Source organism: Plodia interpunctella, chromosome 6 (assembly GCF_027563975.2).
Source record: "Plodia interpunctella isolate USDA-ARS_2022_Savannah chromosome 6, ilPloInte3.2, whole genome shotgun sequence".
Taxonomy (NCBI): Eukaryota; Metazoa; Arthropoda; class Insecta; order Lepidoptera; family Pyralidae; genus Plodia; species Plodia interpunctella.
In genome coordinates, this window is record NC_071299.1 from 511,052 (window position 1) to 528,144 (window position 17,093).

The 17,093-nt window shown below is 35.1% G+C and overlaps 1 protein-coding gene across 1 annotated transcript; it reads left to right on the forward strand.

Annotated features, from left to right (window-relative positions):
• Positions 1-6,411: 6,411 nt before the first annotated feature.
• On the forward strand, positions 6,412-16,257 carry LOC128670885 (pickpocket protein 28-like). The gene is made up of 10 exons (XM_053746901.1): positions 6,412-6,567; positions 7,177-7,322; positions 7,859-7,954; positions 8,588-8,669; positions 11,682-11,824; positions 13,123-13,253; positions 14,219-14,275; positions 15,150-15,270; positions 15,549-15,655; positions 15,979-16,257. Exons 1-10 carry the CDS (start codon positions 6,412-6,414, stop codon positions 16,149-16,151), a joined length of 1,212 nt encoding a protein of 403 aa, XP_053602876.1. The 3' UTR covers positions 16,152-16,257.
• The last annotated feature ends 836 nt before the right edge of the window (positions 16,258-17,093 follow it).

Consider the following 17,093-nt stretch of genomic DNA (forward strand, 5'->3'; position numbering starts at 1 on the left):
CAGTTTTCACGTCAAGTTAAATTGTATTAGGATATTTATTTCGATGACAGTGCTGAGAAAAAATTACAAAAGACATTTCCATAACGTATTTTTATCTATATAGATGCTTGTATTTACTGTATTTACCTACATATATAGGTGTATGTAATTACCTCATTAGGAAATCCTAGTTTGTTTGCTGTCTAACTAATTAATGCCATACTCAATTACCACTGACACGCGAGGAAAAGCTGTAACCTGTGCTTCGTATCCTGTTTAGAGATTTCACTCGAAAATACTAGTAATTTCGGGTTCATTTCACAATGGATTAAAGCATACATTGAAATTGAACAAAATTGATTACAATATTTCCTGTTCATAATTTATATGCTTCTTTAAATTTTAATTATAAATATAAATCAATGAAAATCCGCAGATTGAGATTCAATCTGCAGATTTAGGCCCTTACGGATTTTCATGCGGTTTTCATAATTAGTAATTATAAGTATTAGTAAGTAAGTATTTCATAAATAGTAATAGTAATTATATTTCGTAAGGAATTATACTTAATTCCAGAAGGAGGCTTAAGTATGTGTAATTTATTATGTTTTTACCTTACAGTACCAATTGTACCAGTAGACAATTTCCAATTTCAATTCTCCCTGTTATCTTACAATGTCGTCTCCATTAAATTAACTCAAAATAGCATCAGAGTTTTCTGTTGACCCCATGACTACGCCTTAATCAAAGACGTGACGGCAAGTGTCAATATTTTATCAAATAAGGTACGAAATATACTATATTTAGGTATATGGCATCTGTGATGTTATTTGTGTTCAAGTTTGAACGAAATGTAAGTACTTTTAACACCGTATTCTTTACTGAAGTAAACCGATGAATTGCAATAAATTGCTCGACGCTGTCTCTCATTTGAGAGTTTTCCCGGTTTCTTCCAGCCATTGAGCGTCGGAGCCCAAAGTCCGCTTTCTTACTTTTCCGTTCCACTTCTCACCGTCGTCGGCAACCCTAGTTGTCAGACACATTATCGTCCTTGACAACAACTTGCGTTAGCCACTTCTGCCCCGCTCTGCCCTACAAGAGTTGGTTAAGTAAGTTTTTGTGATATGAATATATATAGATATTTTTCCTTTCATCAGCACTTAATCAAAATCATAATACGTTTCAGTATACCTTTTGACCATGTACTTTATTGTATACTTACATTGTTATATTACTGATAAAAAATTATACATAAATTTGTATTTAAAAAATGGTAAGTCCTTCTGGCATAACAGGGACCAACACTGTTTGAATAAGTTTCTTTCGGCATTTCTTCTCAGCAGTGGTCGTTCCGAAATGCTAGTAGTTTGTAGCTTAGGTAAACATCATTTAATTTAGAATATGACGTGAAAAAGTGCCTGTGAAGGCCTAATTTCTGAATAAATTATTTGATTTTGATTTTGATATAGCACCGGCGGTAGCCAAATTGTTTTTGTTCCTATCGAGACTGTTATTGCTGACACTAGTAAAAAAAAAACAGATTTATCTAGTCCGGTGTGGGCGTCGCTACCGTTGATTTATTTATTTGTTGACTCGGAATTTTTTATAACCGGTTCATGTATTGTAATGCACAGATTGTTGAATAACAATATTGTTTTTCTAAGAAATTATTGTAAGTTCCTATTTTATCTTACTAAATACTTTAAAAGGATACATGTCCTGTACCGTTGTATTTAGCTAAATAAGTATTAATTAATAATATTAATAGTGTGTATTATTATCTTATTGCCCAAACAAATAATAATTTGCATTGGTTAACAAAACTATTGGTTATTTATCTAATCGTGTTTTCATGCAAATTAATGGAAATTAGGAAAGTATTTCGTATCGTAGGACTAAATTATGATGTTAAACAAAAATGTAGTAATTATTAAGTAAGTAACCGAATGCGACCACAGTTACACTTTGGTGTCAACTTTGACTTGTGCGCCGCCGCCGTGGTTTAGATAAAATGGCCGACTTTGCGTTGTTCTGCACCGGTTAAAGTTAACGTCAAATTTGACTGGCGCAACGCAACCTTAAATATTATAATTCTGAACAAAATATAGAAATAGTATATAGAAGTTATTATTGTTTGTATATAGTGAGTTTCCTAAAAATAAAATGCAAAAAGGTACAAGGCAAGAACCATTTCCAAAGACTTGATGTAAAGGCAGGCTGGTGGTTATAAAATTACCGCCGAATCTTCAAATGTATTTTTAAGTTGACCTCGGGCTTCACAGCCCCGAATACAACCGGTACACGCGAGTGCAAACAACACAACTTACCACGACTTTATAGTCGTATTCCTCACGGCTGTTAGTCGTGGTCATTACGTGGAATGAAACACACACAACAACTTTCTTGGCATTATTAATGGAGTGGTTTGTCATTGCCTTCTGCATTTCACACACAAGTCAATAAGAATCAACCAGTGTGCAAGTTTCCTCACGATATTTTCCTTCACCGGAAGCAAGTGGTGGTCGATGAAAACTACTATACATGAGTATAAACAAACTCATGTGGCACGAGTAAGATTCGAACCTGGGACCTTTCGATCCACACGCGGGCGTCTTAGGCATTACACCACCACCGCTTCCGCACCACGACCTGCTCCGCAATATAACTTTCGAAAATAAAGGAATATATGTTACGGTCAAGTATATCACGTCGCATATAACAAATAGGCCCAAAGTTCACTGACCCGTAAAATACTATTACATTTAGCTATACAACCGGTAAGCGGGACAAACTATTTGCTCTGCTGAACAGGGTGAAATTGCTTAAATTTTTAGTTTCACGACTAACCCCTAACCCCATGCGTGATATTAATCTGTAATTAAAACAAAATGGAAACCCATAGCAAACTTCGAAACTAACTCCACTATTATTATTCAAATAACACTCCGATTGAATTCTAATGACTTAAAGCTCTTTCGTTAATAAAGGTTGTATCTATCCCGGGATATATATATGATGTTATAGGTACTAGGTTAACGACAAACACGACAAGACGCGGTACGATGTGTCAATCATTGTATTTTACAAAACGAAGTATCCATATCACGCCTTATCTGTCTGTGATAAACTTAAAAACTACCAGACGGATTTCATACAGTTTTAACTAATAGTGTGATTCCTGATCGATTCCTGTGTGAGCAAATCTGTGAAGGGCAGCTAGTTGTCTATTCTGTAATATGGCCTATGCTGTAATGACTGATACACGCACAGCGTGGCATTGCGTTGTGTAGCATTTGCCGCCCACCTAGGACGTTGGATAAGACAAGAAATAATCAAAACAATTTCGCTTAATTATTTCTAGTTACTGTGAAATGTTGAATAGAAGTTAAAATACACGCCGTAGATGTGGTTATTACATTTACCAAAAGTAAGTTTATATGTTTTCAATTTAAATAATAATATTGTAGAATATTTTGTAGTTATTTACTTCAAAATTTCTTTTATTAAATTGTATTTAACATAGTTGCAAAATATAGTTAGGTTTTTTAATCATTCATTAATAAAGTAAGCTCTGTTGGAACAGTTGGTTGAAAACAATATATATTCAGTTATTTTTATTGATATCTGATATTCATCTATTAAAATTTGAATCGGTGAAATAAATAACAGAATAAATTATTTCCCGAATAAACGAAATTTCAGACTCTGTATATTTATAAAACATTAACGTGCAATGACCGGGGTCCTAGTTAAGCTACAAATGCGACAAAACAATGCAAAGCGAGGCGTTCGTACGAAACACACAGCACAATGACATCAACACAATCGATTATGATTCGACGAAAAATCATGCCTTGTCACATTTGCTAAACAAGAACAAGCTAACTAAGCTAACGCAACGCAGCGTAATGCGGCAATATTAAATAAGTATAGTAGGTAAATGAGCATACAAAAACATTTTAAATTTAGATAATCCTGATTATCAGGACGCGTCCATAGGTTACTCACTTTTCAACAGGTGGTGAAAAGTACCTGTTTGGAAGCATAAAACTAAGTTTTGCAATACTCCAGGTAGCTATTTTAAGTATTGATATTAATGTAAGTCGTTATTTTAATCAGTTTGTACAAATATTAAAGCTAATCGCAGCTTGTGTTTGTCGCATATTATCACCGTCATATTTCTTACACGCATATCGTCGCACCGCGTTGTGCACTGTTTCGTCGCTTAGCTAGGACACTGAGTTAAAGCGGAGAACGTGACTTGAGCTGATCTAAGTTCCTTACTCTTTTCAGTTGGCTAAGCAGCGTTAACCTTTTAATGCCCAAAATGACAAAAACCAACAGACAGAAAGCGAAGGCGTACTTACGAATAATATTCAGAAATATCTCCACTATCAGTGGCACTGTACATTTCACTGAAATGAAGGAGAGAAAACTTGTAGTTTGGTGTATTCTCATGGCTGTTAATTCGTTTTTTATTGCCTGTTTTGTAGTGTTTGTGGGCCAGAAGTACTATGACGAAAAAATTGTCACCGAGGTAATGATTTTATACTACACTAGAGCTACATTCGCATTTGTATAAATTACATTTATATAATAGCGTACTAGGAAAATACCACAGTAGATTATGGACAGGATAAAGAATATTCTTAGATAGTTGTCTACAGGACAATGTTACCACAATAAAAAAAATAATAATGAAATACTTTTAGATTTGGCTGTGATCGGAATTTAGAACGATGTTTATTTAAAATTCTGGAATTGTAATAACGAACTTAAACCTTAAATTTAATTACTTTTCAAAATTATCGGCTCTATTAGTAATTTGGAATTAAATTAAATATTATTAAATAATATAGTTTTAAATTTATTTTCGTCAATCAGATAAATGCTAATTGCAAAGTCACCCAAGTGCCTTTTCCGTGTATTACGATCTGCAATTTCAACTTGGTTTCTGAGAGGGAAAGTCACAAAGTCCGAAACCTTCTGTAAGTATTTAATTTATTGTACAAATAAATAAATATATTAGGACAAATCACACAGATTGAGCTAGCCCCAAAGTAAGTTCGAGACTTGTGTTATGGGATACTAACTCTACGATACTTTTATAACAAATACATATATAGATAAACATCCAAGACCCGGGCCAATCAGAAAAAGATCATTTTCCATCATGACCCGACCGGGGATCGAACCCGGGACCTCTCGGTTCAGTGGCAAGAACTTTACCACAGCGCCACCGAGGTCGTCACAAAAATCGAATGTTAGCACTTAATAATATATAATTAACTTGTATCCTTTAACTCCCGACGGAAAAAGAAGGGTGTTATAAGTTTGACCGCTAAATGTGTGTATCTGTCGTCTGTCTATGTGTACGTGGAACCGTAGGTCATCAGCGAGTGAACCGATCTGGATGAGGTTTTTTTTATTTGATAGCTAATTTTTGTGCGCTTGTAATTAGATAATTATGTTTGATCAAAATCGGTTGAGGCGTTCAAAAGTTGAAATGCATATTGAAAGTCGGGAGATTTTTAAATTGTTCAAGATATGAACTTGTTTGAAATAAGGGCTTATGCTCATTTGTTCACTTTGGTGCGCGTTCCCATTGCTCAGTCGCGCTCCGTTGCGGCGACGCACCACGTTGTAGCTCCGTTGTGCTCCTTTGTTTTCTATAGGGTTTGACACTGCACGGGTACGTCGAAACTTAATAAAATTTCTACGTTCTTCTCCGTTGATCCGTCCACGGATGTCATCGTCACGGAGGACGACGCAGCGCAACTGAGCAATAGGGACGCCACCTTACGATAAAAAAGCATTCCTTTAATTTAAATTTTCTTACCTACATAACTTGCTTATATTATACTATTAAGAAAGAAGGTTACGTCTATACCTACTAATATTATAAATAGCGTTTATGAGTTTATGACTTTGTTTTTTTCTAATGGTGAAAGGATTTTAAAAATTCTTTCACCATGAGAAAGTTACATTATCCAAAAATGCTATAGGCTCAAGATTCCCACGGGACTGAAGCCCCGGGCAACATCTAGTGTTCATTATTTTTATCTATGATAATGTAAAAAGTAATATCAAATTTCATTTGGCATACTATAAATGGCTTAAAAATGTTTTAAATTATTTTTTTCACTTGTAATTTGTAATACAATCCGTGTATAAATAAATATATATGGACAAATCACACAGATTGAGTTAGCCCCAAAGTATGTTTGAGACTTGTGTTATGGGATACTAACTCAACGATACTATATTTTATATCAAATACATATATAGATAAACATCCAAGAACCGGGCCAATCAGAAAAATATCATTTTTCATCATGACCCGACCGGGGATCGAACCCGGACCTCTCGGTTCAGAGGCAAGCACTTTACCACTTCGCCACCGAGGTCGACATAAATCGTATATGTTTCAGAATGAACCATAGCGTAAGTGAAGCGGAAATAACCGAGTTTCTAACAAATCTACAACGGCTGAAAGTTTCAGGATTTAATGGAAACGTACCCCACTTCAAGAATATCACAGCTATATTGAAAGAACATTACTATGATATGGATATTTTAATGGAAGAGGTAACTATGCCACATGATTTAACTGTTGCAGCTGCTACTACTATACTAATCTTAGCCGTTTTTAAGAGCTTACTTTCTATATACTCATTGATTTATGTTTATATCGCGGTCTAAACTTTTCGTCATGTATACTGTAAATATTACAAGTTTATTTGTTAGACAAATTAAATAATTTACGATTTTCAATTTTTATTTCACTACGACTTTAAAACATAAACATAAGCTAAGAATACTCGGGATAAAATTATCTATGACACAAAAAAAAAAAAACTATACGAAAATCGGTTCATCAGTCTGGAAGCTACTATGCCACAGACAGACACGTTAAACTTATAACACCCCTCTTTTTGCGTCGGGGGTTAAAAAATGCGAACATATGTCTGTTTATTCCTTCATTTTCATTTAAAAATTGTTTGTCCAAGAAGAGTTATGACAGTTTTTGAAGTGAAAATTTCTTTAGCGTTGTGCACTTTTTGTGATGGGTAAAAAATTTTAAACTCACGTGACTGATCGAAAATTCGTAAGACGTCAAAAATGCACAATGTTAATATTCAAGTTTTCACTTCTGCCTGCACTCCCGGAGTGCAACCCGGTTTTTTTAATTCTCAGGTGCACCAAAAATGCGAGAATCTCCTTCTCTACTGCAGTTTCAACAGACGTAAACAGAAATGTGAGGACATCTTCAAAATGATCAAGACGTATGAAGGACATTGCTGCAGTTTCAACTACGTAGGTGTTGAAGAGGAAACTGAACAGTTAGTAAAATTTTGTTAAAAACCCCACGATGCAAAAAACACGACGAATTATTTGTTTGATATAACTTTGTTGCATAGGAAAACACAAAAAAAAAACAGATATGTTGGTGGTTAACAACAACACTGTATGTGTGCGTGTGTGATGTATTAGTAGGATGGTAAGAAATTTTGTGCGTAAGTCAGACCGCACTTGTCTGGTAAATTTTTTTATTTTATTGTAATAATACAGCATTTAACAAGTTAAAACTTATATTTTCAGGAATCAGCATTATTTATTTATTTAGATCCATAAAATATCCAACTTCTAGGCACAACACAATAAGAGATATTATTTTTATTTTGATTTTAAGCCCTCCTGGCATGATAGGGATCAACACTGTTCAAATGAGTTTCTTTCGGCATTTTTTCTCAGCAGTGGTCGTTCCGAAATGCTAGTAGTTTGTAGCTTTGGTAAACATAATTTAATTTAGAATATGATATGAAGAAGTGCCTGTGAAGGCCTAATTTCTGAATAAATTATTTGATTTGATTTTCAGAACTTTGCTCACACCAGACGAAAATATCGAATATTTTGACACGGGTGATGACACCTCGCAAGCTACGAAGCTGATAGCCACGTCGGAGTCTGGAAGGTAATGCGTTGCCCGTCCACGGATGTTAACGTGATGTACCACAACGGAGCGATGGGGCATGACTCTATCCCACGCATATAAATTTCCATCTAAAATCCTGACTAATATTATGAATGCGAAAGTAAGTTTGTTTGTTACCTCTTCACTCATTATCTACTAGATAGATTATTATGAAATTTGATACCCGAATAGAAAATAACCTGAAATAACTCATAGGGTACTTTTTATCCCGAAATTCCACGAGAGCCAAGCCCCGAGGCGCAGCTAGTATAAAATAAATCATCGAGATAACAGGAATGAATATTTTTATCGGCCATTGATTTCGAAATGATAGCTTAATGGACAGAAAATTACCAATACGTTAGAAGTTCAATTTATTACATTTTAAAGAGATAGACAACATTGTGATGTGTGGTTCCGCCCTAGAATAGGACCACTCCATGTCCTCCCGTGGATGAAGGGGTGTACATAGACTAGCCATAAGCGGCTGATAGGCAACAACAGAATTCCTAAGAAAGGGTGAATCTCCAAAACTTTTTGGTAATTCATAACACTGATCCCGTGCATCAGAGACTCCCCACCTCAGAACTTCAGAACCAATGTAATGTAACACTAACGATTAATGTTTTTCAGGACTTCTGGGCTGTATGTACTATTTAATGTTGAGCCTGACGACTATCCAAGTTGGTCATTGATGCCATTTTATGGAGGAAGGGTATTACGATGATAATTTAAAACAACTACTTTCACTCATCATCACCGTCAATCATCAATTAATTTAAGAACTTTGTTCTTGTTGTTGGAGCATTTTCCATCTCAATTTGTCCTCAGCCATCGATTTCACTTTACTTTTACTCATTAGATTCAAAATTATAAAACAGGCGACCTCGCAGTGGCGTGGCGCAGTGGTAAAGTGCTTGCCTCTGAACCGAAAGGTCCCGGGTTCGATCCCGGTCTTGATGGAAAATGACCTTTTTATGATTGACCCGGGTCTTGGATGTTTATCTATATATATATATATATATATATATATATATATATATATACGAGTATATATTTGTTATAAAATATTGTATCATTGAGTTATTATTCCATAACACAAGTTTCGATCTTACTTTGGGGCCCGCTCTACCTGCGTTATTTGTTATAATATATATATTATTTAAGAGAAATTTAGAATAAAAAACCCGCTTTCAAAACGATCCGATTCTTAGGGTCAACAAGGGTACTTGCTTTGAGCCCTTTAATTTCATACGCATAATGTAGTATTCGAAAAACAAATTGTTTTTCATCAAATCCAATGGCGTTGCACAGCCGTCATGTTTGTTTTTTTAATGTCACCTAACGTAACGATACTGCAATTGTGTAAATCTTTTCAGCAATTTTGGAGATCTGTGGTAAAAAAGAGTATTACACACATACTAGATACGCGCGAAAAACAAATATCCTTTTTTGCAGTCGGGCAATAATATCCCTTTACATATAACATTACATATTATACTTCTACATCGTATGTGACGTTCCATAAGAAATTGCACTTTATGTAAGGAAGTCGCTTAATATGTTTCACTACCTAATTTTTATTTTATACTAAGGGCCGGTACTGGCTTCGCTCGGGTAAATTATAATGCCATCAAAATCATGCTGTAAAAAAAAAAAACAAATGTCGCAGCTCAGTTTTTCTACCGTAAAAAATTGTGAGATCCATGTAATACCAAGTCGATTAATTTTTTTAGTCCCTAATTAAGGGACCTCAAATCTTACGTTATATTACGTAAGTTAGTATCATATCAATATTAAAAATCTGTTACGTTTTAAATAAATAGATCGACTTGGCCATAGCATGATTAGATAGTTTAGTATGTATCACACCATACAGCACTACGGGCCATCAATTTAGTTTCTCACCAAAGTCATTCCGATGTGCGATGATTTAGGTAAGTAAATTGAACGAAATTTGAAATATACAGTGTTTATACAATACCTATTTAGTTACTGAAAATTCAGGTTTCCTGTTTTGTCCACGACGAAGTTATTGGGGTTCGAAATTGGCCTGAATTGTTTCGAGAAAAGGACGGTACGGCCGTGCCGCTTTTTTTGCTCGACTTGGCGGGAGCACTGCTGTGCCCCCAGATAAATTATACAGCTAAACCTTTCTCAGGAATCACACTATATATTAAGGAAAACCGTACAAAAATCCGTCCGTTAGATTTTGAGTTTATTGCGTTCATACGACAGACAGCCGCGTCAGGGACTTCATTTTATAACATGAAAGCATGCGCATAACACATCGTAAAAGATTGCCTTTAGTAAAATAGATTTTTTCGTGCAATATCATACATATTTCTTAAATAGCATTCAAAAATTAAATCATTAATCGCGTCAAATTTAAAATTATATAGTATTTCTCAATAAACTACAAACTATTACTGGTATTTTGGCAACTACTTGAAAACTGAAAAGACTGCTAAAAAAGCGTCCACACATGGATTAGTATTGGATTAAAAAAGTGTAATAAATATTTTCCGTTAAACTGCTTATCAGTTTGGCAAAAACATATTTTTGTAATAGTAAGGAATTTTATGAATACATAAACAAAATGTAAATACTTAACATTATTTACGCTTACTGAAAATTGTCCAACCAAAATGTACCTACTACGCCTACACATAATAAAGTTTATAATGTTTGTATAAATTTATTGTGGGAAATATTTTTCTCTATTGTTCGATAGACATGTCTAAAGTTCAAACATATAGATTCTGATAAGGGTTGGTACGAAACTCTGTTACTACGTAATAGGGCCGTTGCTACGGTCGTAATAGGGCCCACCTGAGACGGTTTGGTTAGGTTTCCACCTCATTTAAAATGGATGGTCATTTATATTTTTTCAAACGAATTGAGAAATTCTGTAACGAGATATGATCTTTCTTTCTTTTCCGTTGTTATTATTGCTAAGCTAGTTGACTTTAAAAATAAATGCATAAAGTCATCTGACTAAAATTTAGGTAAGATTTCCTATTTATATCTCAACCACTACATAAAACAAAATCACCGTCCGCGACTATATGTTTCTAAGATTTTTCTTTTTGACCACGCAACGGATTTTAATGTGGGTTTCACTGTTATATTGACAGTTTGATTCCGAAGGTTTAGAGACCTCGTGCAAAGCCAGGCTGGGTCGCTAGTAGCTTATAATAATAACTAGCTGAACCCCGGGGCTTCGCTTCCATGGTAATTCGGGATAAAAATAAAACATGGGGTATATGTTTTCTTTCAGGTTACATTCTACCCGTGTACCAAATGTCAAACCAATCCGTCTAGTAGATTTCGCGTGAAAGAGTAACAAAACGTACATTCTCACAAACTTTCACACTTATAATATGAGTAGAATTAGCACCAACTCGGCCAGTGGTCCAGATTTTTATGGCCAAGTAACCACCTAAGCCACGAATTCTATTCACGCAATTGATGTACGCATCTTTTTAATATGATTTTTTAACTACTGAGTAAGCAAACAGATATGCGTCTCACCTCATGGATATTAGTCACTACCTTGAGGTCAATATATAAATCTGTGAATCATCAGGAGTATCACAGTTGTCGGCCCTGGGTGAATCTTTTCACGCCTTTAGAAGAACTTGTTGAAAATTCTAACGGTCTTCTATTCTTTCTATGCCGTGGTTCCAAAAGTCACATTTAGAATGTACTCTATTCACAATTACAGGTCCTCCTAAGTGACCCGAATGACTATCCTGAGACAACTGTGTTATATCAGTTCTTTTCTCCTGGAGACGCTTTGGATATGAAGGTCGTTCCACTGGTGTATCAAGCTGAAGATAACCTGGAAGGAGTCGACCCCTCCATTAGGTATATGACTTTTATCATCTATTATATATTTGTTTATTCTTTCTAGTCGATAGTGTTAATTTCTAACACTGGTGTCAGATTTTATCACCTCGTCTTTGCCACCACCAACCGCGTTTTGTTGAAGCGTTATTACTGATAAAAAATTATACATAAATTCATATTTAAAAAATGGTAAGCCCTTCTGGCATAATAGGGACCAACACTGTTTGAATGATTTCTTTCGGCATTTCTTCTCAGCAGTGGTCGTTCCGAAATGCTAGTAGTTTGTAGCTTTGATAAACATCATTTAATTTAGAATATGACGTGAAAAAGTGCCTGTGAAGGCCTAATTTCTGAATAAATGATTTGATTTTGATTTGATGGTGATGTAATGGTTAAGACGCCCGCCTGTGGATCGAAAGGTCCCAGGTTCGAATCCTACTCGTGCCACATGAGTTTGTATACCAATCTGACTCATGTATAGTAGTTTTCATCGACCATCACTTGCTTCCAGTGAAGGAAAACATCGTGAGGAAACCTGCGCACTGGTTGATTCTTATTAACTTGTGTGTGAAATGGAGAAGGCAATGGCAAACCACTCCATTAATAATGCCAAGAAAGTTGATGTGTGTGTTTCATTCCACGTAATAACCATGGCCCGCAGCCATGAGGAATACGACTATGATTGAAGAGACCGCGTTTTGTGACAAGTAGACGCATACACACTAGTGTGTAATTTAAACTGTCGACTTCACGATGTTTTCCTTCACCGGTTCATCACTGATGATCTATGAAAACTACTACTCATGACATGAGTCAGGTTGGTATATAAACTCATGTAGAATGAGTAGAGAGAGATTTGAACCTGGGACCTTTCGATCATAGGTGAACGATTTTAACCACTGGACCACCAACGCTTCAATTTATTTAGCTGTGTGCGCTAGTGTGCGTCAACACTAGCGCCTCCTCACATAGCAAAAAAACAAAAAATATTTTAACAGAACTGTTTAGTTAACTGTGACTACATTGCATTAGTCCAGTTATTTACTTTTTAACCCCCGACGCAAAAAGAGGGGTGTTATAAGTTTAACGTGTATGTCTGTGGCATCGTAGCTTCCAAATGGATGAACCGATTTTCGTTTAGTTTTTTGTGTCTTAGATAATATTATCCCGAGTGTTCTTAGCCATGTTTCATGAAAATCGGTTTATTCGTTCAAAAGTTGTAGCGAAATGAATATTGAAAGTCGGGGTTTTTTAATTTGTCTAACATCTAACAAATAAACTTGTTAAGTTTAAATAAAGTTTATATAAATATACAGGAATTGTTGGTACCCAAACGAAGTGGCGTTGGAACATACAGACAGATATAGCTACGAGACTTGCAACACCGAATGTAAAATGTCTACTTATTTACGATACTGTGGGTGTGTGCCTTATAAATATCCTAAAAGTGAGTACACGATCTATCAACCCAAAGTAATTCCTCTCTCTCGTCCTCGCTTGGTTGCATTAAGAGCTGTGACGCCTTAAAGAAAGGTGACATCGGTTTGGAACAAGTTTTTGTGAAATCTTGTATAGATTTAAATAAAGAAAGAATGCCTTTTGCCGTTAAGTCAACCTTTTACTATTATTAAAAAGAGGTAAGCGTTTGTGAGTTTGTATGTTTGAGGCGGGTAATCTCCGAAACTACTGGACCAATTTCAAAAATTCTTTCACCATTAGCAAGGTACATTATCCAAGATTGCTATTGTACTGTACATAGAAGATATTTAAAAAAATAATAGAAGCCAAAACATTTTTTTTAGAATTATGCTCTATCTGTCTGTCTTTCTGTTTATCTGTATGTGTAAAATTTACGAGATATAAGCTAGTAATCATTAAATATATTTTACTTTTAAATTCATTTCAGAAATTTTGACAAATTTCATAACCTAAAAGTTGCGGGGGCCTACTTTTTGTTCTCTTGAGAATTTAATTTTATTCATTAATTTAAATTCCTCCATAATTATGTAAATGTGTGACCCAAAGACGGATCTTTGTATCACAGATTTACATAATTATGTGTAATAATTGAAAATCAATTGTTTCAGTAGTTTCGGGGCCAAGTAATAGCACGAGTGATTTTATAAGGCTTCCGTTCCTTTCCTTTTGAGAAAGGTTTATATTCGTATGGCTTTGTGGAAAAACACTGTTTTCGAACAGTTTGCCAAATTTTCGCGATTTGATACATTGCTGGTTTTTATTACAATAAATAAAAGCACTTATACTAATTACGCAATATTCACGCGTTTGTGTCGGCATTTACACTGTCGCCGAACCCTGTCTGGGTTCGTAGCATTACATAACATATACCTATAGGTATACTTACCTTTGATGAAATACGTTGGGTCTAACATTCTATATTTTATATTACAGAAAAAGGAATGCGAATATGTGAGTTTGTCAACCTGGAGTGCTTGCAAAATGTCACAGGTAAGTATTTCCATAAGAATTTTCTATTTCTCATTGGACATCAAAAGGAAGTGATTAATATTACCTTGGAACAAAAATGAAAACTAACCGAGAAATATTTCTTTTAGTTTTGGCTTGGCAATTAACTTCGGGTTCCAACATTACGAAATGCCAATCTTTCTTTTCGAGTGTGTTATTAAAAATACTTGCGTCAGATTTTATTCAAGTCGCTTAAAGCTATCTGACATTACTTTTACTATACGTCTACTTATATATATACCAATAGATAGTTTTTACAAGAGTCTACGTTACAATAGAAGCCGCGGCTTTCCAGAAACACGTTTCAATACAATGCATAACTGTATTAATTATATATTTATGTTCCTGTGTCACCGCTTGATGATAAAGTATCTGAAGTACATGTAATGATTTGGTAGGCGAGTGAATGTTCGTTCAGATGAGTGTTCGTTCATCATAAACTCTCTTGATCTTATTGTATAACTTCTATCTAATTACATTGGTTAATTACACCGGCAAATATCGCCATGCAGATTTACCTAGCAGTTAGAACATCATTATTGTAATCTGACAGATAAGCCGATTTGTCAGGTTACAATATCATATGAACTTAGTGGTGAGATAAGCCTTATAATCTTTTTATCTACTCGTATACTATTATTATAAAGAGATAAGCGTTTGTGAGTTTGTATGTTTGAGGTGGGTAATCTCCCGAAACTACTGAACCGATTTCAAAAATTCTTTCGCCATTAGAAAGGTACATACCAAGGTTAGGGCAAGCCTATATTTTATCAAGCAAGGTTATATTTTATCTCAAAATTTCTACGGGAGCGAAGCCCCGGACAACATTTAGTACTAAATGTACGTATTATTGCAGTTAATATATCTAAGTTGGACCGCGTGTGCAATCCAGTGTGCAATATCGAATGCAATGATAAAAGATATTCTATAAGCACGAGCAGTGCTCCCTTCCTGCCAACAAAGGATATTGAATTGCCGTGAGTGATATAATAAACTATATTTATAAGCTGATATTGAATGGTTGTAATGGTTAAGACGCCCGCCTGTGAATACAAAGATCCCAGGTTCGAATCCTACTCGTGCCACATGTGTTTAGTTTTCATCTACTATATATATATCGGTTACGGTGAAGGAAAACATCGTGAGGAAATCTGCACACTGGTTGATTATCAACTTGTGTGTACAATGGAGAAGGCAATGCAAAATAGTCTATTAATTGTGCCAAGAAAGTGGTAATAACGATGATTTTTTGCAGGCCTGGTACGAACATGTCTCACGTGACGTCACTGCGCGTGTACTATTCGAAATCCTCATGCAACTGCTTCAAACTGAAACTTCTGATCGACACCAACTTTATTATCGGTAAGAAAAAAAATGTTTTATAAAGATAGTAATTATTCACACAGCCAATAGATAAAAAGCTTTGACATATGAAAGTTAATAACAGTATCCTAAAAGAACGTGAGGCAGTCAGCAGGTCGTAAAACCAGTCAAATCTTAAAGGGTTTGGAGCGTAAGATAAAAAGTACTTCTAGAGGCTTGTATCTCTATCATCTGTCTTGCTCTAATATATCGTCTTGCTTTAATATAGTAAAAACACACAAACAAATGCCGAACCTGATTTACTTTTTGTTCTCTTGTATTGGATTTAATTTTTAAATTACATGCATAATTTTTATTTTCAGCAACTTTTGGCGGAGTTTTTGGTTTGGGTTTCGGGGGATCCATATTGACTATCATAGAGTTGACAATTTTATTTCTATCCACTCTTTGCATTGTGTGTCGAGATTTTCTCTCTACGTATTGTAATAGATTGAGGAAAAGGGTACTCGTTTCGACAGTAAAGCCTTATATGTAGCCCAAGATTGTGTTACAATGCGAACGAAAATTCCTTTACCTTCGTATCTATATTTATTTTACCTTGGATTCTGTTTCTGAAAGGTATATTATATAGATGTATAATGGTAGTCATATGAATATAGTCGGGTTTTATTCCCAAAAGGTAATAGAAAATAATATATTTCATTGAGTTTAAAAAATATTTTCCTATGTTTACCCCTCTTCATACCGGCTCCATACGATCGGCAAATAGTTCGCCAAACTTGGCGGCTTGTCGACGCGATGGAACATTGTGTAGTTTGTATGTGAGCTTTCTTGTATTGCAAGAAAAACCGGCAATGCATCGACAAACATTGCTGGTTTTCATGTAATGTATCGAAATTCAAATTCAAAATTCAAATCATTTATTCAGAAATTAGACCTTCACAGGCACTTTTTCTCATCAATCTTTATATTTATAGTTATTTCTCACAAGCTACAAACTACTGGCATTTCGGAACGACCACTGCTGAGAAGAAATGCCGAAAGAAACTCATTTGAATAGTGTTGGTCCCTATCATGCCAGATCGGCTTACCATTATTGTTTCTTACAATGTTTTTTTTTCTTTCTAATAATATATAAAAGTACATAATGTACATAGTCAAAAGACATATATATAGACCTATTACACGCGTCGACATCTGTCTCAGTAAGTGTAGCCGGCATTAGAATTTCAGAGAAACCTCCCAACATATTACTGAGTTTTATTTAACTTAAACAAGCTTCTATAGATGGCGCCGGCAACTGTAAATGAAAATCCCTTCCGATGACGCAGTATGTTGTAGCTCCGTCGTGCTTCGTTGTTTTCTATAGGATTTGACAGTGACATGCATTGACGTACGTTAAACCATATACAATTTCTAGGTTTTTTCTTGTGTAATGGCTCCATCGTACGCCAAAACGATGATTTTGCCAACGTCA